At 42.0% G+C, this 26,426-nt stretch overlaps 1 protein-coding gene across 7 annotated transcripts in view; it reads right to left on the bottom strand.

Annotated features, from left to right (window-relative positions):
• Positions 1 to 1,657: 1,657 nt before the first annotated feature.
• Positions 1,658 to 26,426, bottom strand: part of LOC111952446 (myocyte-specific enhancer factor 2A-like) — a 131,362-nt gene continuing 106,593 nt past the window's right edge. For 2 of the 7 annotated variants that reach the window (XM_023971111.2, XM_023971112.2), the window contains exons 7-12: positions 13,607 to 13,654; positions 11,014 to 11,198; positions 9,051 to 9,074; positions 5,831 to 5,948; positions 5,548 to 5,671; positions 1,658 to 5,360 (exon numbers count right to left, since the gene is read on the bottom strand). In XM_023971111.2, coding sequence (XP_023826879.1) covers positions 4,961 to 5,360; positions 5,548 to 5,671; positions 5,831 to 5,948; positions 9,051 to 9,074; positions 11,014 to 11,198; positions 13,607 to 13,654 — 899 coding nt within the window. In that variant the 3' untranslated portion in view covers positions 1,658 to 4,960. The remainder of the gene's footprint in view (positions 5,361 to 5,547; positions 5,672 to 5,830; positions 5,949 to 9,050; positions 9,075 to 11,013; positions 11,199 to 13,606; positions 13,655 to 26,426) is intronic. The other 5 variants (XM_023971115.2, XM_023971116.2, XM_023971117.2 and 2 more) reach the window with 3 other exon arrangements.

Raw genomic sequence — 26,426 nt, 5'->3', positions numbered from 1 at the left:
AAAGGAATTTATGCAGCTGCCTATACACTCGTACTCTGTGGTGGAAAATGGTGTTTCATAAAAATGTAGGCATATTTTCCAAGTTTTCTTCTGCCTTCTCGCCATTAAATCGAATTAAGGAGGACATCGACGCTTTTGCAGCCTGAATGGAGAATGCTGAATTTGCAAACCAGTTCACGGGGGATATGAGTCTATAGCCAGTTACTAACATTAACTTTGTATGGTAAGATGAAACGACTCAATATCGCCATCTGCCGGCCTTTGGGCTATGTTGTGGTGTGTTTTCCTAATATCTTTATCCATTGAATGCTTGTGATTTTACAGGGTATATCCTGATATTGTGAAATGTATTGGCTATTTGGTATATTGGCTTTAGAGAAATATTGATTATAGGATTACATATTATTGATGAAATAGCCTACCTGTTCAGTTATAGGCYATCTGCCTAGTTTGGAGGCACTCTGCAGAAGCCAGTCATCGTTTCAGTTATTGGCTATTTCGATTATTCTTTGTTATTTTGAAAGTCTACGTAGGACAGAGTTCATCAATGTCTTGTAAATACTTGTGGATCCAGCTTACCTGTAAATATACAACAGCATGTTGCACCTGATTCCATCTGACTATTTATGCTTCACACACCCTGACAGTAGGGTCCTCCTATTTTACTGGTAGTATTAAAGTTAGCATATGATGGCTAATAAATGTATCGATTATGGTCAGGCTATGCAGGAGTTCCAGAATATTTTTCACATTCACCTGCCAGTAAGCATTGGTACTGCACAACTGTAGTTCAACATTCCTGCCTGTGTGTACAGTGAGTATACGAAACATTAGGAACACCTTTCTTAATATTGAGTTGAACCCCCACCTTTGCCCTCAGAACAGCCTCAATTTGTTGGGGCATGGACTGTACAAGGTGTTGAGCGTTCCACAGGGATGCTGGCCCATGTTGACTACAATGTTTGCAGTTCTTGTCACAAACCAGTACGCCTGGCACCTGCTACCATACCCAGTTCAAAGGCACTTAAATATTTTGTCTTGCCCATTCACCCTCTGAATGGCAAACACGCACAATCCATTTCTCAATTGTCTCAAATCCTTCTTTAACCCGTCTCCTCCCCTTGAAGTGGATTTAACAATTTAACAAGTGACATCAATAAGGAATCATAGCTGTCACCTGGTCAGTCTATGTCATGGAAAGAGCAGGTGTTTTTAGGGTGTTGTATACTCAATGTATAATAGCCTGTAGTGTCTGCATGAAGGTTTTCCAAAAAGATCAATGACAATGTGAACTATTCGGTTTGAAAACGCACTTCCTGCACTTCTGTATTATGAGAGCCAACTTGTGCTGACCTTTTGTGAACATAAAATGATGCATGTAAATAATTAGGACACTTTCCTCTCCATCACTCCCATATGAAGGCACATAGAGTTAGTGTTCAAGCATACATTTAGGTGTTTAATAAAGCTGACAGTCTCTATTGTTTGGGACTTCACAGGTGGACAAAATCTAGGTAAGGGAGTTGTTCACTTCATTTCATACAGGATGAGTGAGAGAACCTAAAATACACAGTAAAAGCCAATAGTTTTACTTTTAGTGAATGTAGAATACAAATGTGTACAACAATCTCTAGCTTGGTATCTTAGTRATTCAATAAAAAGTTCACTAGAATATTTATTGTATAATGAAGATAAAACAACACATTCAAGGGAAATAAAATGCAGATGAACTTAAAATTCTCTCTTGATTTTGAAACAGTTTGTTTCATTCATGGCAACAAAGTCCAGCTTGTGCCGCCAAACGGTTTGAGCATCCAAACCGCAAACAGCTTCTTTAAGTGAACTATTAACTACAACAATTACCAAACACATAGTTCTGTTTTGTAAAAGCCATAAAGCAAAGCAGTGTAGGCTTACTCTTGCAAAGCAAAGTGAAGAAAGTACTTCAAACAAAGTTCTGTTGTCTCCTTAAATCCTGTTCTTTCACATTCAATAGTTGTGCATGTTTTTACACAGCACATGGACCAAAAGAGCAAGTCTATCCCTTTACATTCTCAATACATTCCTTGTGTGAATCTGATTTCAGGGGAGTGCAGGGTGGGCAAGATTATCCAGTCTATGTACTGTAATGTATGTCAGCTTCTTTAGCTGTAGGAGTGCACGTTTGGAGCTTTGTGAGGCTTTTCTTGATGTATAACATGAGTAATTCTTTGGGATAAGGCTATTTTCTAACCGTGCATATAAAGAGTGAACCTAGAAAAATTCCCTGATATCCTATCAAGTGCTAAAGTGTGCATGTAATTGTGTGATGAAGTTATAAAAAAAGACTGCTACTGCCTTTTAAGAAGAGTGTAATGGTATTATTGCTATTCTGTAACCTGAAATGTTAAATTTGATATTAATAAGTTATGTTGTGTTTCTAAATATTTCTGAATTGATCAAGACTGAGGAAAACAATGTGTGTTCAAAAAGGTTTACATGATTTCAAATTGATGTGCAACTGCCTATCAAGCTCCCTCACACAGTGGCACTTAAGGACTAAAGGTTAACAGTCATATTTTCATCTGCTCAGGCCCTGTCGGCCCTAAGCACATAGTTCCTACTTCATCATATCCGCAAATCTTCATTCTAGTACTGAGGGTGACTATAAGGGACTTGCAATAACATCTAATAGTAGACTGGACCCTTTAAGTCACATTTTGTTGGGGTCCCATCTGGACAGAGTATGAGTTGTAAACTACATATATCACTATTGGCTTATAGCCAACTGCTATGGATCAGATGAAAGGGGTGGAGGTAGGCATGGAGAAGAAACACACAAGGGAAAATATAGCAAATATAAAGAGAGACTCCTTTTGTACAACACAATTCTCATACAAATGTGTGCAATCCGGCAGTGTGAGATCAAGTCAATTCAGTTGCATTGTCTCTACTATGTTTAAGCTGCTGAATTCTCTGACACTTTGCCACTGTGAGGATTGGTTCTAATGAAACCAGGGCCACCTGTAACAGACAATGACCTAAATGCCTCTGCATGGTCTGATATGCTCACACAGGCAAACATACAACAGTGAAACAGCAAATGGCTGTTTCCCCTCACCAGTACCACACCCTGTTTATGTCATCATGATTTCTGGATTATTCATTTCCTACTAGTGATGGGGCATTTACAAAGGATATTTTACTGTGCCAATTTATAAAATGGATACATTTTATACATAATCATGACTGAGATGTACATTTAGGCTATGATATTTACAACGTTTGTAACTTAGTTTACTCAGTGTGAAAAAATTCACCAGAGTGATCTATCAATGGACAATTTAATTAACCATAAATYGGTTTATTGGCATGGTTCATGAAATGGCATGTCTTTCGATTGAGCTAAGCACAATCACAATGGGCGGTTTTTCAATGCTGAGATGGGACCTTGGGTTTGAAAGTTGGCAGAGTATCCAGCAGCTGCAGGTAAATAGTTAACACAATAGAAGGAACCATGTTATCCTTCGCATTGCGATTTTCCTTCACAACATACGGTATACAGGAACTTTAACCTCACAGCACTGTTATTACAATTTCCTAGGGACAGACATTCACCACTATTAAAGGGAAAATGACCCAAAAAACGACTCTGGAAATAAATCCACTGATTTAAAACGGTAATAACAAAAATTTTAAGAAAGCACAGTATAATTAACAAAATAGTAAATATTAACCAGTGAATACTCTACTTAATAAGGATCTCGCTGGGTAAACATGGCAGTAATCCACAAAAATATACCTTTTTCTTGAATCTGGTGATGGTACAATACATACGTACTTAGCTACACCAAGGTGATAAATATTAAAGTTGCTATTTACATAACAAAAGAAAACATTTGGCTCAAATTTAGAATTTTACAAACAGAACAGCAACTGTTCATGGCTTTAGATATTGATTCAAGATCTGGCTTGCATGTCTTCATATTGGTTGTAACAGAGCACAGTAAAAACATAGCTAAGATAAACAATTGTTTTTGAGAAAATTGCTAGGAAAACATAGCTACAAAATAACAGAAATAAACATACAGTACAGCTTTGGCTTACATTACCAATGACTTGTTGGAGCAATGAGAATATTTCTTACTATTACTATGCTACCAGTTCAACTGGACGATTTCCCATTATCTTAATTTCCCATATCAGATTATAAAATGAATATGTTATTATTGCAATATACTTTTCCTCTCTTTTAGAACTAATCACATGACTCTGAGCCATGTCCTTCCCATACATGATAGTTTTTCCTGTCTCAAACCCCACGAGAGAAATTCTACCTCTTTCAAATTAAAAACAACTATGTTGTAGTGTCTCTGAGGTCGATTTTGTTTTAAAATTAGATTTCACATCGATTTGATTTAATAACTTAATAGAAGAGACAAATTGAGTCAACATTGTATGAGCTTAAAGGTGTATGCGGTTACACCATCATGTTGTGAAACTTGAGCTCTAACAGTGGACGCCACAAGCAGGGGCCCTCAGCCAGTAGGCAACACTCTGAATTTCTTTTGATTGTTTGCAACTTGCAACCACAACAGCAAAAACAGCAACTACAAGTAAGTGCCAGACTAGACCAGTGACTACAATAAACTAGATTGTTTCATTTTCTTTTTCTTTGAACATCGGACTCCTGCAAACATAATCTGATTGCACCCAGTACCTGATAACGTCTGTTTGTGTACATAAATCAGTCCAACTACTTGAATACTCTTCTTATTCATGTGAGACGTATTTCATTTAGATATGTCCTTTAATTGTATTTGCCATTCTCCTTCTTACAAAATGAAATGGAGTTAAATAATAATATTATAKTGATAACTATAAGGACCTTTCCTACCCCATCCATCTCTCCCCCAAGTCTACCCCCTCCCTCCCTCCCTCCCTCTGACTAGCTGGTGACTGGAGGCTTGACCAGGTGGCTCTATGTCACCCAGGTGTCCATGCGCATGCGCTTGACAGAAGGGCTCGCCCTGTTGTCCTCGGTGCCGGTTGGGGGTCTGCCCAGCCCCATGGAGGAGGAGTGGAAGTCTGGCCGGTGGTCCTCGCGGTCGCTGCCATCGTATGAGCTGCAGGAGGAGCTGAGGCTGTCCACTGGTGAGCGGCCCAGGTCCTGCCGGCTGGACGCCTGCTGCTGCTGCTGCTGCTGCTGCTGCTGCTGCTGCTGCTGCTGCTGCTGCTGCTGCCGCTGCTGTTGCTGCTGCTGGTGGAAGCCAGAGGGGGTGACGCGCTCCCGTGGAGGGGAGATGGGTTCTGACTTGATATTGATGTTTTGGCTGGTGTTGATAGAGAGGTTGGAGCCCTGAGGTAGTTGACCACCACCCCTGTGAGAGAAACAGCACGGGCTCAGTGGCCATTTGGAAAGTGACATAGATCAGGTTCTTGGAGTGGTGGTTGGAAAAGGGATATTTGAAGGAGTACAAGCTATGTACTTTGAATGTGTATATAATGTGTGTTCGTGTGTGGGTTTCTTAATGTGTATGTGCGTGTGTTTGCTAGTGTGTTACTCACACCAAAGAGCTGAGAGCTGCCTGGCCCAGTTGATGTTGTTGCCATGCCGACATGGAGCCCAGAGAGAGCCCTGGAGAGCCGAAGCCCTGTAGGGAGGAGATCTCTGCACTGCTCAGGGAGTACTCTGCAACAACAACAGCACCAGAGAACAGTGAGTTACACACAATCCCCCTCCAACTGCTACTGCAGCAACACCTCTCACCACAGGAGACCAGGCCAATCAGTAACAGCCAGGCAGGCAGGGCTGAGGCAGCCGTGGCAGGGGACAGAGGGGTAGACTCACCAGTGTTGTAAGCGCTGGGCATGCCTGAGTAGACCAGGCCTTGAGGGGGCAGGCTGGGGGTGGTGACAGACACTACTGGGGTGGCCAGTGTCTGGGAGCTGCTTAGCCTTTGGGTGTTCTGCAAACAGAACCAGGAAAACACAGATGTAATGAACAAAGCAACAGTATGGCCCTATAGGACTTACTGTAGTGAACCCAAATTATACAAAATGTCAGTTGTTATAGATTACATTTGATATGTTTTTAAGTAGTAACTTGATAAAGACCATTATTATTGTGACAATGAACAAATGTGTTGTGATACTACTTTTCACCAAGAGGTGGCATTGTAGCTTCATGTCACATGTAGCTACAATCCAGATAACATATTGAGGCTTGTTATATGACAACGGCTTGACAATATGCGCAATAAGCATAAAACTCAATCCCATTAAGGAAAGACATTGCATGTTTTTGTCCAATATTGAGAAGAGGGCTGTTGTTTGTGGATGAATCTCTTAACAGATATTCAATGTAGGGATTATGGATAAGGGAATATAGTTGTGAAATATGATATTGTTTTACCATATACAATAGTGGGATTGGTGCTGATATGCAATCTTTTTCATATTCAATTTTCCTTACAAGCTAAGGCAAATGCTCTTCAGCACTCAAGTTGTTTACAGATGGCAGATTTCTRAAGCCTAATACAAAAAGAGACGGGTCCTACATTTGGATAATATACAGTAGCTACTACTAACTCCTTTAAAACCGCAATCCTGGCTGCAGTGGCTGGCATGCTGTCCCAAGCACAGTCACACACAACGCAGTGCCTTCATGCAGCAGCAACAGGACCACACAAGCTCTGAGGCAGCCTACTACACTCACCAGGCCCACACACTCACACTGAACTCATTTCCCACAATTTATAGATCTATGCATGCTTTATTCAAATCTTCTGAGGATATAACATTCTGTCCATTATGTACCTCTATCAACTTTGAATGCCTCACTTGTTTGTTCTGATCTAAAAGTGAGACATACAGTGCATTCGGAAAGTATTCAGACGACTTCCCTTTTTCCACATTTTGTTACGTTACAGCCATATTCTTAAATGGATTGAATAAAAATGTTTCATCAATCTACACACACTACCCCATAATGACAAAGCGAAAACAGGTTTTTGACATTTTTGCAAATGTGTATATTTTTTTTAAAGAACCTTTGCTATGAGACTCAAAATTGAGCTCAGGTGCATCCTGTTTCCATTGTTCATCCGTGAGATGTTTCAACAACTTGATTGGAGTCCACCTGTACAATATTAAATTGATTGGACATGATTTGGAAAGGCACACACCTGTCTACATAAGGTCCCACAGGTAACAGTGCATGTCAGAGCAAAAACCTAGCGATGAGGTCGAAGGAATTGTCCGTAGAGCTCTGAGACAGGATTGTGTCGAGACACAGATCTGGGGAAGGGTACCAAAAAATMTCTATAGTAATGAAGGTCCCCAAGAACACAGTGGCCTCCATCATATAGTTGCCAGACAGAAGCCACTCCTCAGTAAAAGGCACATGACAACCCCCTTGGAGTTTGCCAAAAGGCACCTAAAGGACAAGATTCTCTGCTCTGATGAAACCAAGATTMAACTCTTTGGCCTGAATGACAAGCGTCATGTCTGGAGGAAACCTGGTACCATCCATACGGTAAAGCATGGTGGTTGTAGCATCATACTGTGGGGATGTTTTTCAGAGYCAGGGACTGGGAGACTAATCAGGATTGAGGGATAGATTAATGGAGCAAAGTACAGAGAGATCCTTGATGAAAACCTGCTCCAGAGCYCTCAGAACCTCAGACTGGGGCAAAGGTTCACCTTCCAACAGGACAACAACCCTAGGCACACAGCCAAGACAACACAGTGACTTCTGGACAAGTCTCTGAATGTCCTTGAGTGTCCCAGCCAGAGCCCAGACTTGAACCCGATCAAACATCTCTGGAGAGACCTGAAAATAGCTGTGCAGCGATGCTCCCCATCCAACCTGACTGAGCTTGAGAGGATCTGTAGAGAAGAATGGGAGAAACTCCCCAAATACAGCTGTGCCAAGCTTGCAGCGTCATACCCAAGAAGACTCGAGGCTGTAATCACTGTCAAAGGTGCTTCAACAAAGTACTGAGTAAAGGGTCTGAATACTTATGTAAATGTGATATTTCTGTTTTACATGTTTTATACATTTGCAAACATTCCTAAAAACCTGTTTTTGCTTTGTCATTATAGGGTATTGTGTGTACAGTTATTAAGAAAAAAAACTATTTCATAAAATGTAGAATAAGGCTGTAACATAACAACATGTAGAAAAAGTCAAGGGTCTGAATACTTTCCGAATGCACTGTATTTGCTAGCACCTGATAGAGGCAAAATGACATTTAGCAGGAGCAGCATGTTTGGGATCTGGGTGGGAATAAAATCAAGAGACACCTTTACTCAATCAGTGTAGCAAACACATAAGGCATATCCTTATGATATGATATGGTTACTTGTAATATAGTGCAGCTGAGGGTTACATTTGAGGCAATATTGCATCATGACAGTATGATAAATATCCGCAGCTCCTATTCTCTCCAACGAGGTGACATCATCAAAAACAAACTTCTTCAGAGACTTAATCCACAATGAAGTAATCTGCCGCTCRCCATTAGGAAAATAAATCCAAGATCTGAAATCTCTTCTTGGGAAGTTACTTTGGAATTTTTGTGACATTACGAAACCTTTCGTTTTGACTAAATAATATTTGATGTCTGTCCAAACTACTTTCTTGAAGTAACCAGACACAAGATTGATGTAGGACCTGTCTGATAGTTCTTGTGAACATGTGCATCGTGTGCTCACTCGCAAACAAACAAACACACACACACAAACCCCAGCAGGATGTCTGGCATTCCCTGAACAACACATGGGAGTGGCGGTGCACAGCACATTAGACAGGTTGAGGCATCTTTAACAGGCCAGGCCTAAAACATGCAGTGACACACTGATGCTGCTGTTCATTTCTCAATTTAGTCTTTATAAAAATAAAATGCATTCAATCAAATCAAATAAATTCAATAAACCCAGTTCAAGTTATTCAAATCTACAGTTCAAGTACAGCTGTCACTCCTGACCACGTATTACTGATCTATATGCCTCTTTCTGTTGTTGTTACGATTTAAAGCGTGCTCATTCAGCCATTTCTTAAAACTCACCAAATCCATTTCCTCTTCCTCTGACTGCTCTCAACAGAAGAGAAGAAGAGGCAGGGTTACAAGAGAAGGTCAGGATGGCTTCTACAGTCACCCTTTTGAAATCCAAAGTCCTAATTGCCTGATTGTATTCCACAACTAAAAGTCATCTAGACGTGCCTGACCTCTAGACTTACAAATTCACTCTGTCCTCTGCTATTCATGTTACCTTGTGAAACCCTCTTTGTCAAATGCAATGTCAATCAATTTCTTTGTGGACTCATGAACTTCCCTGAAATACTTTGGATAGAAGAGTCTGCTAAATGACCATGTTATAACACTTTAGCATTGTGTTTGTGACCATTTCAGAGTTTGACCTATGATTTTGGATCCACCACTATTCGCTACTCAGAAGGTTAATGATGTAAAACCAAAATGGATAAACTCTAAGGGGAAGAGTTTAAGTCAGCAAACACACTTTGACTTGGACTTAACCTCACATTGAATAAGTTCTTAACCTCGCATCAATACATAACTATGTCAATCTAATTACTTCATCAATCCTGAGGCTCAAACGTGACTCATTTGGAAGGCTCTCCACTTTCAAATAAACTGTGTTCAAGAAACTAAAACTGACTAGTTAGGTCAACTCAATGAAAAACTGTAAAGTAACAACATCATTGTAGCTCATGTAAAGTAGTCAACGAGGTACCAGTCAATGTAATATATTGATACAGTACTACTAAGCCTGCATATTGTGCATTTTTTGTTCACCTAGGGATTACTGGGGTCTCTCTGTATCTGAGGCCTACTGTTCTGCTACACAAGAAACTAACTGGAAGCCCCTCTTCCAACTTCCCTGTGCCCTGGCCAGGACTGTCTTAATACCACACTCAATCAATAGCATCAGGAAGACACGACAAGGGCGACAAGATATTATCTGGCTCACACTGGGCCCCTGATTAAGCCTTCATCCCCACTCTGTCACACTGAGATGTGATTAATTTAATACCATTATGGCCTAATGACAGGCTGTCTGCAGACCTGCCAGCCCCCAAAGCCTTAACCTATCTGGAATGTTGCGTTTACACTGACAGAGCAGAGCAGGCCCTCCCTTTCGTCTCAATACTACTGGCACATTCAGGACTTCTAAATTCTCTCTGTCTGAACCATTCTACCAGTTAGATCTAAAATAATGCTTTGTCTTTGTGACGTATGGAGCTCTACCACTTCCAGATGCTGGCATGGTAACAGTACCATACACATGTTGATCCCCTGCTCCAGGCTGGTGGATGGATCAGGGTGCCCACGCCACGGGCACCCCTGATCCAAACAACGCCTCTGTGTCTTGGAGGAACTCCCGTTGCTGAGAGCTCCAGCAACATGCAGGTTGGAAAGAGTCTATTACTGGCCAATTTCTGAACACTTTTTTTCCTCTTTCTCTTTCTTCTCATTTAGATTGATGAGACAGTCTAGTGCAGCCTCCGGTGCMCTGCACCTTCATTATAATAATTAGAGAGGGCCTATCATTTCAATATGAATAATTGAGTGACTGGGCCTCAGAAATATAGACCAACTAGCTATAGTGCTGTTTGTGTTCTTGGCACTGTCCAGAATCTTGCTCCTGTAGGTAATCAAATAAAAATGCAGCATGAGAACGAATGCCACTTGCTGATTGCTGTTGATGGAAGTGAATCTAAGCTGCACGTAAACCAGTCCCACCAGGAAGAAAGGGGTCCTCAGACAGCACTGATATCCTCAGGACATTGTCTCCTGCGCCAAAACATTACCAGCATGGCACGCTATACCACAATGATACCGTCACGATCCTGTGTAGGGAAAATAAAACTCCCTCTGTTGCACACATGTGAGGGGAAAGGAGAATGCTTCTAAGCCAGAATCTGAGCCAGCCCTAGGACTGAGAGATACATAGTGTTCCTACAGTCTGCTCATGTGCAGTGAGGAGTGGGGACTGTAGGCTACTCACCAGTGGGGGCATCATGCCTTTGCTGGACGGGGGGATCACCACTCTCAGGTCTGGCTTGCGATTTCCCATCCCCATGTTCACTCCAGGGGGCGGTGGAGACTTGGTGGGCATGACTTTCCCCAGGCCGTTCCCGCTGGGTGTGCCCAGGAGTCCCGGAGAGCCCCTGGAGTTGACAAAGCCACTCCCTGGAGACACACAGAGACAAACGCCATCACGGGACTGTGAGCCACCACAACAACAGGCATCTGCCAAATCTCCAACCATTTAAAGCTGCATAGCTTGCCACGGCACGCAACGTTAAGTGTTCCCAACCCTCTGGGAAGTTTTAATAGACTCTGATAATTATCCTGCACATTTACCAAAATAAAATGTCCATTTCAGAATTGATGAGCCTTTCATTCTTGCTGTGAGTGACGATATCAAAGTCAACTCCTTGTATCCTGGGATGAGGAGCAATTCACTTAACAAATGTACTGTGACTGCTGTTGAAGGTGGGAATAGCAAGCCATTACAGTTGGGTAAAACACTTTGCTAAAAGATTGTTACTTTTTTTAAAGTGACAATATGGGAATACTATGTCTGGCTACACAAAACTATGTACTCATAGTACTGTATTCGTGGTACTATATACATTTGTGTGAACGAGTCATAAGGCTGGTTTGAGTCATAAGAATGAGTCATAAGGCTGGTTTACCCCCCACCCAGAGTCATTTCCTGTGGCAGCAGCTCTAAAACAAAGTGAAAGAAAGCACAGGGCAATGACACCATCTCAGAGCTGATCAGGAGAAGGACCATTACAATGCATGTCACACCATGCATATATGGAATGGAACTGATGTGAGGTATATATGCAATGAAATCAATGAAATGCTATGGTATCAACGTGAGAGTATAAGCACATTCAATAGCAGTTTCTAACTTGTTTTGATCCATTATTCAGCTTTTTTTTTTAAGATTACAGATAGTAAACATATATATTTGAAACAGAGGGATGAAAGAATCTATGCTATCTATTATTTCATCAACAGATCAGTGACACACTTCAACAAGTAACTGAGTACTCCATTGTGTTGTATTGAGCCTAGTGAAACACAAGCCAGCTGCAGAATAAGCAGGACCTCGCTCTGTGAAATAATGGAACAATCACCTCTCTAGCTACAGATAAGAAACACCACAATACATGGCCAAATAAACAGTTATGAGACATACAATGGTATCTCACAGCTGAATCAACAGCATACGCAATGCAAACTACTATAGCTCCCAGCACTCGCTTTCATCTTATACTGGAAGTGACTGCTGCAAAATCCAAGGTGCACGCATATAATTAGCCATGTAAATGACCCAAACCCTAAAAATAGCAGACACTGCTATTGCTTATGGCAAAACATCCAATACGTTAACATAAGCATAGGTTCATTGGAGGACGAGTACCATCTGGGTCAACAACCATTGCAAAGAAAGTATCTTCACTATCGGAAATTTGATAAGTCAGTGCAAATCAGAATTCTTTATTTCTAAGAAAGATAAATTATTTTCTGAAAGGCAAACTCTGGTTGTGGATTTCCACACAGAGGTTTCTTCTCTTCTCGGCTCTACTCAGAAACCATTGTGGGAGTGYGCGGGCAAATCGAGTGAGGCAATATCTGGGCTGGAGTTTGGGAGGGGGAGGGTCCTATCTTGCTTGATATGACTGTAAAAGGTGCAGCAACACAGCTCTCTGATAATGATCAGAGGCTATGACATCATCGTAAACGTGGATGTGTAGGCAGTAACTAGGGCCTAACGGACGAGAAACATGCTCCTTGAAGCTAATTTGACATGGACTAAAGCCAGTTGTGCACAAAAGCAGCATGCAGAATAACTGTAGTGTACATTGGTACAGATGACCATGCCTAAAAATTGCTGATGAAGAAAATACTTAAATGTAATTAGTGCCAGCATCCCTTTTAGACCTTTAAATGGTTTCTAAATGGGGCACTGTTACAAGACAGAAACAACTATTTTTACCTCACAGTTAATTTTAAAATGAGAAAATGATCACAAGAGGGGAGCCAAGCCTTTTGGCAGAAACATATTTGTGGATTTGTTTTCTGAACCAGAATGGTTCTTCTGCCATCAAATCCTCAGTGAATGACCCCAGGACATGTACAATTATGTTTAGTTTCTGTTTGGGTAAATAAATATACTTTTTGTTGTAAGTAATTAACACCGCCCACTGTGGGAGCAAAGTTACATAAGAGGTTGTCTGTACCACTCAAACATTTAGCTTTCATTTGAACGTAAGACAAAATAAACTTGTGCTTTCACTAGAATGAACCGTAGAGCAAGTGAGGCAGATCTGACCAGACCTGACTGTCATTAAGCAAACACCAGAGGAACATGAGTCTCAGTGAGGGAAGAGAATACACATTAATGAGAAAAGATTAATGGGTGTGAATCAAGAGCCTCTAATAGATTAAGTGGAAAGGAGAGCAAATTATAATTAATGAGCCTGGACAAAAACTCTTTAGCGGGTGCTCTGGTATTGATTTGACTCAGGAAACAGAGAGCAGGGCCACAGTATGTGACAGATTACAGTACAGTCACTCACTCGGTAGTTGTTCCAAGAACGCCAATCCATATTTCACTTGGAGGTCCCCTTAACATAAAACAAATACAGTTTAGAATGCTTTTTAAAGGAAAAAACATACACATTGGAAGTGGTAATCTTAAATAGCCCCCCTTTGCCTTGATGACAGCTTTGCACTCTCTTGGCATTCTCTCGGCCAGCTTCATGAGGTAGTCACCTGGAATGCAATTCAACTAACAGGTATGACTTCTTAAAAGTTAATTTGTGGAATTTCTTTCCTTCTTAATGCATTTGAGCCAATCAGTTTTGTTGTAACAAGGTAGGGGGGTATACAGAACATAGCCCTATTTGGTAAAAGACCAAGTCCATATTATGGCAAGAACAGCTCAAATAATCAAAGAGAAACGACAGTACATCATTACTTTAAGACATGAAGGTCAGTCAATACGGGAAATTTCAAGAAAGTTTCTTCAAGTGCAGTCGCAAAAACCATCAAGCGCTATGATAAAACTGTACAGTCATAAGGACCGCCACAGGYATGATCCAGAGTTACCTCTGCTGCAGAGGATAAGTTCATTAGAGCCTCAGAAATTGCAGCCCAAATAAATGCTTCACAGAGTTCAAGTAACAGACACATATCAACATCAACTGTTCAGTTGAACATCAACTGTTCAGACACCAATAAGAAGAAGAGACTTACTTGGGCCAAGAAACACGAGCAATGGACATTAGACTAGTGGAAATGTGTCCTTTGGTCTGGAGTTCAAATTGGAGATTTTTGGTTCCAACTGCCTTGTTTTTTTGAGATGCAGTGTGGGTGAACGGATGATCTCCGCATGTGTATATCCCACCATGAAGCATGGAGGAGGAGGTTATGGTGTGGTGTGGGGGTGCTTTGCTCGTGACACTGTCAGTGATTTATTTAGAATTCAAGGCACACTTAACCAGCATGGCTATCACAGCATTCTGCAGCAATACGCCATCCCACCTGGTTTGGGCTTAGTGGGACTATCATTTGTTATTCAACAGGACAATGACCCAACACACCTCCAGGCTGTGTAAGGGCTATTTTACCAAGAATGAGAGTGATGGCGTTCCACATCAGATGACCTGGCCTCCATAACCCCCAAACCTCAATCAAATTGAGATGGTTTGGGATGAGTCGGGCCGCAAAGCAGCCAATAAGTGCTCAGCATATGACGGAACTCCTTCAAGACTGTTGGAAAAGTATTCCAGGTGAAGCTGGTTGAGAGAATGTCAAGAGTGTGCAAAGCTGTCATCAAGGCAAAAGGTGGCAATTTGAAGAATCTCAAATATAAAAAATATTTTGATTTGTTTTTGGCTACTACATAATTCCATATGTGTTATTTCATAGTTTTGATGCCTTCACTATTATTCTACAATGTAGAAAATAGCAAAAATAAAGAAAAACCCTTGAATTAGTAGGTGTTCTAAAATGTTTGACCGGTAGTGTATACAGTTGAAGTCCGAAGTTTACATACACCTTAGCCAAATACATTTAAACTCAGTTTTTCACAATTCCTGACATTTAATCCTAGTAAAAATGCCCTATCTTAGGTCAGTTAGGATCACCACTTTATTTTAAGAATGTGAAATGTCAGAATAATAGTAGAGAGAATGATTTATTTCAGCTTTTATTTATTTCATCACATTCCCAGTGGGTCAGAAGTTTACATACACTCAATTAGTATTTGGTAGCATTGCCTTTAAATTGTTTAACTTGGCTCAAACGTTTCGGGTAGCCTTCCACAAGCTTCCCACAATAAGTTGGGTGAATTTTGGCCCATTCTCCTGACAGAGCTGGTGTAACTGAGTCAGGTTTGTAGGCCTCCTTGCTGGCACACACTTTTTCAGTTCTGCCTACAAATTTTCTATAGGATTGAGGTCAGGGCTTTGTGATGGCCACTCCAATACCTTGACTTTGTGTTCCTTAAGCCATTTTGCCCACCTTTGGAAGTATGCTTGGGTCATTGTCCATTTGGAAGACCCATTTGCGCCCAAGCTTTAACTTCCTGACTGATGTCTTGAGATATTGCTTCAATATATCCACATCATTTTTCTTCCTCATGATGCCATCTATTTTGTGAAGTGCACCAGTCACTCCTGCAGCAAAGCACCCCCACCAACATGATGCTGCCACCCCCGTGCTTCACGGTTGGGATGGTGTTCTTCGGCTTGCAAGCCTCCCCCTTTTTCCTCCAAACATATCGATGGTCATATTGACCAAACAGTTATATTTTTGTTTCATCAGACCAGAGGACATTTTTTCAAACTTTGTCTCCATGTGCAGTTGCAAACCGTAGTCTGGTTTTCATGGCGGTTTTGGAGCAGTGGCTTCTTCCTTACTGAGCGGCTTTCAGGTTATGTCGATATAGTACTCGTTTTACTGTGGATATAGATACCTTTGTACCTGTTTCCTCCAGCATCTTCACAATGTCCTTTGCTGTTGTTCTGGGATTGATTTGCACTTTTGGCACCAAAGTACATTCATCTCTAGGAGACAGAATGTGTTTCCTTCCTGAGCGGTATGACGGCTGCGTGGTCCCATGGTGTTTATACTTGCGTACTATTGTTTGTACAGATGAACGTGGTACCTTCAGGTGTTTGGAAATTGCTCTCAAGATGAACCAGACTTGTGGTGGTCTACAATTTTTGAGGTCCTGGCTGATTTCTTTTGATTTCCCATGATGTCAAGCAAGAGGCACTGAGTTTGAAGGTAGGCCTTGAAATACATCCACACGTACACCTCCAATTGACTCAAAGATATCAATTGCCTTTCAGAAGCTTCTAAAGCCATGAGATAATTTTCTGGAATTTTCCAAGCTGTTTAAAGGCACAAAGTCAACTTAGTGTGTGTAAACTTCTGACCCACTGGAATTGTGATACAGTGAATTATAAGTTAAATAATCTGTCTGTAAACAATTGTTGGAAAAATGAATTGTGTCATGCACAAAGTAGATGTCCTAACCGACTTGCCAAAACTATAGTTTGTTAACAAGAAATTTGTGGAGTGGTTGAAAAACGAGTTTTAATGACTCCAACCTAAGTGTATGTAAACTTCCGACTTCAACTGTATATATCACAGTTGCTTTAATTACATCCATATCATATATGRTTGAGCAAAGCATGAGAAGTTCATATTCTTGTGAGACAAGGTCTAGGTATTTGAACGAGAGCCAATACAGATGGCTCATTCCAGACAGAYCAATTTAAAATTAATTTCTATCAAAAACCTCTCTATGAAAATATGTACATAATATATATTTAAAAATAGCTAGAACAATTTGCCTGCAAAACCAAAATACTGTACTTTGTGAGTGAATATTCAGACCCTGACTCGCCTTTTGTCATGGTCACCAAGACCCAGGCTACTTTATGGAGCCCCCCCCGGGGCTCAAACATAATCTCAGTCCAATCTCCTTATCTATCATGATTCATGTCTGCAGAGCACTGGGACTGAGCCACTGCGAGACCTCTCCAGGAGGAATATTGGAGCCCTTTTCCCCCCTTATTTAAACACTGGCTTTTGTGCTCCTCATGTGCTCGATTACCCTCTCTGCCGAGCATCATTTACCCAAGTTAAACACTGTGTACATTTAGCACTGCCTGTAATGTTCTAAGGGTGAAATGAATGTATGAAAATAGAAAATCCCATTGTGGCTTAACGTAAGATGTGGTGCATTAACAGAAACACACTTTCATGTTTTTGTTTTAATATTATTATGTTCTCGGATTGAAAACAGGCTCATGTTCATTCTGAATCAATACATACTCAATTCCAATCAAATGACAAAGACCTCTAATGTATTTCCTTCACACTGCTGCAGAAAGGAAACTATGACAACGGCTCCAAAAAGCTACAGCTTTCCAGCTGCAGTACTTATGCTTCCACAATGTGGAAGAGAGAAATGCTAAGGTGCAATGAGATGTCATGTCCATGGACAAAATGATTATTTTGCACTTTGTCTGTGCATGTCAATATTAAGAGAGGTTTCTTTCCAAGGACAAGAGCTGGCATGACAGGTAGGATTAGTGTTCGGATCAGGGCCACCATTCCCGAGGCTTAATCATTGATCCTGAGCATTTCCCAGGACATTCTCCATGCTTGTAAGCTCTTCTTAGTAGAGATATCAAGCCACACCACCGAGGGAGAAAAGAGAGCAACCAGTACAAGACAGGAGCATTCCGTCTGCTTTGTCCAAAAGGCCTCTCTTCTCCCAATAGCTGCAGCTTGTGAAAAATCTGAGCTATGTAAGAAATGGCCATCTGACAGCAGCATTGAAGAGAGAGGTTTCTCTCCCAAGCAGTCTGTCTCTGCTGTTCCACCCAGTTTGGTACATACAACCCCACAACCTTAACGCTTACCCAGCACAGGGTCAGGGCTCCGAGCACTGCCAAAGACCAAATACAGACAGACCAAACATTTCACACAGCACTGACTCAGAGTATTCAATCACCTCACCAACCTCTGACTCAAACTTATACCCAGCATGTCTAGGCTTCTGTCACGATTCAGGACAGAATTACATTTAAGATCTATAGCTTTAAAGGGATACTTCGGGATTTTGGCAATGAACCCCTCTATCTACTTCCCCAGAGTCAGATGAATTCATGGATACCATTTGTATGTCTCTGCATCCTGTTGGAAGGAAGTTAGAGGTAGTTTCGCAAGCTGACGCTAACTAGCGTTGGTTACCATAGACTTCCAGTCATTGCGCTAACGCTAGTTAGCAATTCCGCTAATGATAATAAGAAACTTCCTTCAAACTCCACAGAGAGACATAAAAATGGTATCCACAAGATCATCTGGCAAAGTAGATAAAGGGCTTACATTTTTGTTTTTTTACCCCTTTTTCTCCACAATTTCGTGATATTCAATTGGTAGTTTACAGTCTTGTCCCAACTTCACTTCGGACTCGGGAGAGGCAAAGATCGAAAGCCATGCGTCCTCCGAAACACGACCCTGCCAGGCCGCACTGCTACTAGCTTAACCCAGAAGCCAGCCGCACCAATGTGTCGGAGGAAACACCGTCCAGCTGGCAACCAGCCACAAGAAGTCGCAAGAGAGTGATGGGACAAGGAAATCCCGGCCGGCCAAACCCTTCCCTAACCTGGACAATTGTGCGTCGCCTGCCTGGGATCGAACCCAGGTCTGCAGTGACACCTCAAGTGATGCAAGATTTTTACATTTTTTATTTTACCTTTATTTAACTAGACAAGTCAGTTAAGAACAAAACTTATTTTCAATGATGGCCTAGGAACAGTGGGTTAACTGCCTTGTTCAGGGGATGATCACCGCATGTGTGGTTCCCACCGAGAACCATGGAGGAGGTGTGATGTTGTGGGGGTGCTTTGCTGGTGACAGTCTGTGATTTATTTAGAATTCAAGGCACAAGAAACTCAATTGCATCCTGTAGCTCTAACTCCAAAAAGATCTGGGARACTGTAAAGTCCATGGAGAATAAGAGCTCCTCCTCCCAGCTGCCCACTGCACTGAGGCTAGGAATAACTGTCACCACTGATAAATCCACGATAATCGAGAATTTCAATAAGCATTTCTCTACGGCTGGCCTGGCTATCCCAACCCCGGCCAACAGCTCCGCACCCCCCACAGCTACTTGCCCAAGCCTCCCCAGCTTCTCCTTCYCCCAAATCCATATAGCAGATTTTCTGAAAGAGCTGCAAAACCTGGACCCGTACAAATCAGCTGGGCTAGACAATCTGGACCCTCTCTTTCTAAAATTATCCGCCGTCATTGTTGCAAACCCGATTACTAGTCTGTTCAACCTCTCTTTCATATCGTCCGAGACTCCTAAAGATTGGAAAGCTGCCGTGGTCATCCCCCTCTTCAAAGCGGATGATACTCTAGACCCAAACTGTTACAGACCTATATCCATCCTGCCCTGCCTTTCCAAAGGCTTCGAAAGCCAAGTTAACAAACAGATCACTGACCATTTCGAAAACCACCGTACCTTCTCTGCTGTGCAATCCGGTTTCCGAGCTGTTTATGGGTGCACCTCAGCCACGCTCAAGGTACTAAACGATATCATAACCGCCATCGATAAAAGACAGTACTGTGCAGCCGTCTTCATCGACCTGGCCAAGGCTTTCGYCTCTGTCAATCACCGTATTCTTACAGACTCAACAGCCTTGGTTTCTCAAATGACTGCCTCGCCTGGTTCACCAACTACTTCTCAGATAGAGTTCAGTGTRTCAAATCYGAGGGCCTGTTTTCAGGACCTCTGGCAGTCTCAATGGAGGAACCACAGGGTTCAATACTCGGGCCCACTCTTTTCTCTGTATATATCAACGATGGCGCTCTTGCTGCGGGTGATTCCTTGATACACCTCTACTAAGACAACACCATTCTGGATACATCTGGCCCTTCTTTGGACACTGTGTTAACAAACCTCCAAATGAGCTTCAATGCCATACAACACTCCTTCCGTGGCCTCCAACTGCTCTTAAATGCTAGTAAAACTAAATGCATGCTCTTCTAGCATCACTACTCTGGACGGTTCTGACTTAGAATATGTGGACAACTACAAATACCTAGGTGTCTGGCTAGACTGTAAACTCTCCTTCCAGACTCATATTAAGCATCTACAATCCAAAATGAAATCTAGAATCGGCTTCCTATTTCGCAACAAAGCCTCCTTCACTCACGCTGCCAAACATACCCTTGTAAAACTGACTATCCTACCAATCCTCAACTTCGGCGATGTAATTTACAAAATAGCCTCCAACACTCTACTCAGCAAACTGAATGCATTCTATCACAGTGCAATCCGTTTTGTCACCAAAGCCCCATGTACCACCCACCACTGCGACCTGTATGCACTCGTCGGCTGGCCCTCGCTACATATTCGTTGCCAGACCCACTGGCTCCAGGTCATCTATAAGTCCTTGCTAGGTAAAGCGCCGCCTTATCTCAGCTCACTGGTCACCATAACAACACCCACCCACAGCACGCGCTCCAGCAGGTATATTTCACCGGTCACCGCCAAAGCCAATTCCTCCTTCYGCCGCCTTTCCTTATCGTTCTCTGCTGCCAATGACTGGAACGAATTGCAGAAATTGCTGAAGTTGGAGATTAATATTTCCCTCACTAACTTTAAGCATCGGCTATCTGAGCAGCTTACCGATTGCTGCAGCTGTACACAGCCCATCTGTAAATATCCCATCAAACTACATACCTCATCCCCATATTGTTTTTATTTACTTTTTTTTTGCTCTTTTGCACTCCAGTATTTCTACTTGCACATCACCATCTGCACATCTATCACTCCAGTGTTAATTTGCTAAATTGTAATTACTTCGCTACAATGGCCTATTTATTGCCTTACCTCCTTACTCCATTTGCACACACTGTATATAGATTTTTCTATTGTTATTGACTGTACTTTTGTTTATCCCACGTGTAACTCTGTGTTGTTGTTTTTTGTCGCAATGTGTTGCTTTATCTTGGCCAGGTCGCAGTTGTACATGAGAACTTGTTCTCAACTGGCCTACCTGGTTAAATTAAAGTGAAATATAAAATATATWTTTTTTTTGAGTCTCATAGCAAAGGGTCTGAATACTTTTGTAAATAAGGTATTTCAAAAACATTTCTAAAAACATGTTTTTGCTTAGTCATTATGGGCTATTGTGTGTATATTGATGAGGAAATTGTTTTTTAAAATCAATTTCAGAGTAACAAAATGTGGAAAAAGTCAAGTGGTCTGTCTCTAGTATTCAGTGCATTTGGAATGTATTCAGATCCCTTGTCTTTTTCCATATTTTGTTACGTGACAGCCATATTCTAAAATTGATTAAATAAAACAATTTCCTCATTAATCTACACACAATACCCCATAATGACAAAGCAAAAACAGAAATAGRTTATTTACATAAGTATTCAGGCCCTTTGCTATGAGACTCAACATTGAGCTCAGGTGCATCCTGTTTCCATTGATCATCCTTGAGATGTTTCTACAACTTGATTGGAGTCCACCTGTGCTATATTAAATTCATTGGACATTTTTTGGAAAGGCACACACCTGTGTATAAATAAGGTCCCAGAGTTGACAGTGCATGTCAGAGCAAAAACCAAGCCATGAGGTCAAAGAAATTGTCCGTAAAGCTCCGAAACAGGATTGTGTTGAGGCACAGATCTAGCAAAGGGTACCAACATTTTTTCTCAGCATTGAAGGTCCCAAAGAACACAGTGGCCTACATCATTCTTAAATGGAAGAAGTTTGGAACCACCAAGACTCTTCCTAGAGCTGGCCCGCCCGGCCAAACTGAGCAATTGGGGGAGAAGGGCCTTGGTCAGGGAGGTGACCAAGAACCCGATGGTCACTCTGACAGAGCTCCAGAGTTTCTCTGTGGAGATGGGAGAACCTTCTAGAAGGACAACCATCTCTGCAGCACCACTAATCAGGCCTTTATGGTAGAGTGGCCAGACAGAAGCCACTCCTCAGTAAAAGGCACATGACAGCCCACTTGGAGTTTGCCAAAAGGCACCTAAAGGACTCTCAGACCATGAGAAACAAGATTCTCTGCTCTGATGAAACCAAGATTGAACTCTTTTGCCTGAATGGCAAGCGTCACGTCTGGAGGAAGCCTGGCACCATTCCTACYGTGAAGCATGGTGGTGGCAGCATCATACWGTMGYGATGTTTTTCAGCGGCAGGGACTGGGAGACTAGTCAGGCTCGAGGGAAAGATGAACGGAGCAAAGTACAGAGAGATGCTCCAGAGCGCTCAGGACCTCAGACTGGGGCYAAGGTTCACTTTCCAACAGGACAACGACCCTAAGCACACAGCCAAGACAACGCAGGAGTGGCTTCGTGACAAGTCTCTGAATGTCCTTGAGTGGCCCAGCTAGAGCCCGGACCTGAACCCAATCTAACATCACTGGAGAGACGTAAAAATAGCTCTGCAGTGACGCTCCCCATCCAACCTGACAGAGCTTGAGAGGACCTGCAGAGAAGAATGGAAAAAACTCCCTAAATACAGGTGTGTCAAGCTTGTAGCGTCATACCCAAGAAGACTCGAGGCTGTAATCACTGCCAAAGGTGCTTCAACAAAGTACTGAGTAAAGGTTCTGAATACTTATGTAAATGTGATATTTCCGTTTTTATTTTTAATACATTTGCAAACATTTCTAAAAACGTGTTTTTGCTTTGTCATTATGGGGTATTGTATGTAGATTGTTGAGGGAAAAAACTATTGAATACATTTTAGAATAAGGCCYTAACGTAACAAAATGTGGTAAAAGTCAAGGGGTCTGAATACTTTCCGAATGCACTGTATATATATATAAAGCAATATAAAAATCAAAGTTTATTGGTCGCGTACACAGATTTACAGATTGTATCGCAGGTGCTTGTGTTTCTGACTAGGTATTCACTTTCACTTTCCCTAATATTGTATCATATGAGACACAGTGGTCTGCCTGGCAAGGAAAGTGGTTAATGTCCACCTGCCTCTGCCTCTCACAGAGCACATAGCAGCCATGACAGGCTGTCCGGTCATTGTGTACAAAAGACTTAGAGGGATGTCATGGCCGGAATAGCTCCAGGGTTCTGCTGGCCTTGGCATCTTGCAGGCTCTCTCCAGCCATATAAGGGCTGCCTTGTTACTTACTGGGAAAAACAGATGCACCTGTCAATAGGAGGAAGGAAACTGGAGGAGGGATGGTGGTATGGAGGTGTCAGTTTTAAAGGAAAGGTTGTAAAGAGAATCAGCCGCCTCAACACTACCCTTTAGTATGTTAACTCTTTCAGGCACAGACAAGTTCCTAATGAAGGAATAGCCCCTAAGAAAATATAGTGACTGTTGTCATCTCTAAACCCTTAACAAAACATGTTTGGAGCAACACAAAGTGAGCAGTCCATTGAGAACAAGAGACAGTCATGTTCTGTTACTATCCAGAAGGAACAGTTGGATGTGTGACCTTCCTGGTGTCCTTGGTGGTTTGATTGTGTGTTACTATAGCGGCGGGCCAGACATTAACAGCTGTCGCCATTTTCCTCGGGTTACTGTACTCAACCATCTATTCCTCTTCTTTGGAAAAAATTGCAAAATAAAGACCTGTCCCTCTGGTCTTGGAGCCTTGGATGCATCATTACTCCAACATGTCTAGCTGCAGTCTGAATAACATACTGAACACTGTCAGGGTGTTGAGGATAGAAAAGAACATGCTGACATTCTGCTTGGTTGTCTTGCTATACAGTAAGGACAGTGTCCCATCACTCGAACCTGCATATGTGAACTCTTTCAGGAAATTAGCCGTATGTCGCGGATCACTACTTTACAGGAGAGCCATTTGAATGTGAACTTTAAAAAAATGTTATAATCAAAATATGTTTTTGGACAGAAATGCCTTCTCGTACATGTGAACTTTCATGTGCGTTAATAACAAACTTGTATGCCAATCTTTAAATACGAATTACATTTTTAAATTACGAGCCTAGTTGGTTTAGCCACAGAAAAGACACAACCTTCCCGCTAGCTATGATTGGCTGAGATAATGAGTGGGCTGGACATGCCGAGAGATGAGTTTGGATTGGTCTGCCATATAGCACGCTTCTGTCTATTTGAGCTGGTCAGTATGTCTAGGTAATTCTGTCTAACGCACCTTTTTAAAAATGTATCATGTAGTAAAACTGCATAAGTGTTTTGAAATCAGTTGAATTCGAGTATGATAGCTAAGGAGATGGAGAAAACACCTGTCTCCGGATTACATCTTCAAATTAAGGGCAACCATGGCATCCGACAGGAGATCCATCCATGAATGATGTATATSGGTAAGATAGTCTAGCTAGCTACATTTTCAGATATTACACGTTTCTAATTTTGACAGAAAGTAGTTTCATTTAAAGTTAAAGTGTACTGTTAGCTAGCTAGCTAACATTAGCTGGCTGGCTCGCTAGCTAACGTTACGTGTATGATCTAATTATTCATATCTCAGAGCCATTTGCTTGACTAGCTATATCCTAATGTTAGCTAGCTAACATTGAACCTGTTTGGTTCAGTTTGGTGCCTGCAGATTCATGCAGGGTAGTAATGTCATGAGTTGGGATTATGGTTCACTGTTTACCTAGCTAGCTAGCTACATGTCTTAACAAAAGACTCKACTATGCAAGTAACCACTTCGGGTGAGTTCGTAAATTCAGTCTGGTCATCTACTCAGATTTCAGAGCACTCTCGTCTGAGTGTGTCAGAGAGCAGAATAGCTGATGAATGTCCGAACCCTCAAAACCTGTTGAATATCGGCAAAAAAGGATGATTAAATTATTGRCAGCAGCACAGTTACAGTCACCAACGCTCTGGATAACATAACAGCCTAACCAGCTCTGCTAGGGCGAGTAATGTTCAGTGAGCTGTTCCCTCATTTGTGTCTGGAAGTAGATAGCAAGTTAGCTTGGGTGCTTGACGGCTGTTGTTAGTACATCTCCTTAAAGAGATGGGTGGGGATAAAGCTTAAGAGGGTGTGAACGATGGGTGTAGACAAAAAAGGGCTCTCCAATAGTAAAAATCAAATCAAATCAAATACACATTTTATTGGTCACATACACGTGTTTAGCAGATGTTATTGTGGGTGTTTCAAAAGGCTTGTGCTTCCAGTTCCGACAGTGCAGCAATATGTACAGTAACAAGTAGTATCTCASAATTTCACAACAAATACCTAATACACACAAATCTAAGTAAAGGAATGGAATTAAGAATATATGGATGAGCAATGTCAGAGCGGCATAGACTAAATACAGTAGATAGTATAGAGCACAGTATATCCATATGAGATGAGTAATGCAAGATATGTACTATTAAAGTAACATTATTATTACAAATCAGCCAGGCTAGACAATCTGGACCCTCTCTTTCTAAAATTATCTGCCGAAATTTTTGCAACCCCTATTACTAGCCTGTTCAACCTCTCTTTCGTATTGTCTGAGATTCCCATAGATTGGAAAGCTGCCGTGGTCATCCCCCTCTTCAAAGAGGGAGACACTCTAGACCCAAACTGCTACAGACCGATATCTATCCTACCCTGCCTTTCTAAGGTTTTCGAAAGCCAAGTTAACAAACAGATCACCGACCATTTCGAATCCCACCGRACCTTCTCCGCTATGCAATCTGGTTTCAGAGCTGGTCATGGGTGCACCTCAGCCACGCTCAAGGTCCTAAATGATATCAAAACCGCCATCGATAAGAGACATTAATGTGCAGCCCTATTCATCGACCTGGCTAAGGCTTTCGACTCTGCCAATCACAACATTCTTATCGGCAGACTCAACAGCCTTGGTTTCTCAAATGACTGCTTCGCCTGGTTCACCAACTACTTCTCTGATAGAGTTCAGTGTGTCAAATCGGAGGGCCTGTTGTCCGGACCTCTGGCAGTCTCTATGTGGGTGTCACAGGGTTCAATTCTCGGGCCGACTCTTTTCTCTGTATACATCAATGATGTCGCTTTTGCTGCTGGTGATTCTCTGATCCACCTCTACGCAGACGACACCATTCTGTATACCTCTGGCCCTTCTTTAGACACTGTGTTAACTAACCTCCAGATGAGCTTCAATGCCATACAACTCTCCTTCCGTGGCCTCCAACTGCTCTTAAATGCTAGTAAAACTAAATGCATGCTCTTCAACCGATCGCTGCCCGCACCTGCCCGCCCATCCCTCTGACTTAGAATATGTGGACAACTACAAATACCTAGGTGGCTGGTTAGACTGTAAAGTCTCCTTCCAGACTCACATAAGCATCTCCAATCCAAAATTACATCAAGAATCGTCTTCCTATTTCGCAACAAAGCATCCTCCCCTCATGCTGCT

The sequence above is a fragment of the Salvelinus sp. IW2-2015 genome, linkage group LG26 (assembly GCF_002910315.2).
Source record: "Salvelinus sp. IW2-2015 linkage group LG26, ASM291031v2, whole genome shotgun sequence".
NCBI lineage: Eukaryota > Metazoa > Chordata > Actinopteri > Salmoniformes > Salmonidae > Salvelinus > Salvelinus sp. IW2-2015.
Note: the sequence above shows the minus strand (reverse complement) of the source record. Positions and strands in the feature narration are given on the sequence as shown.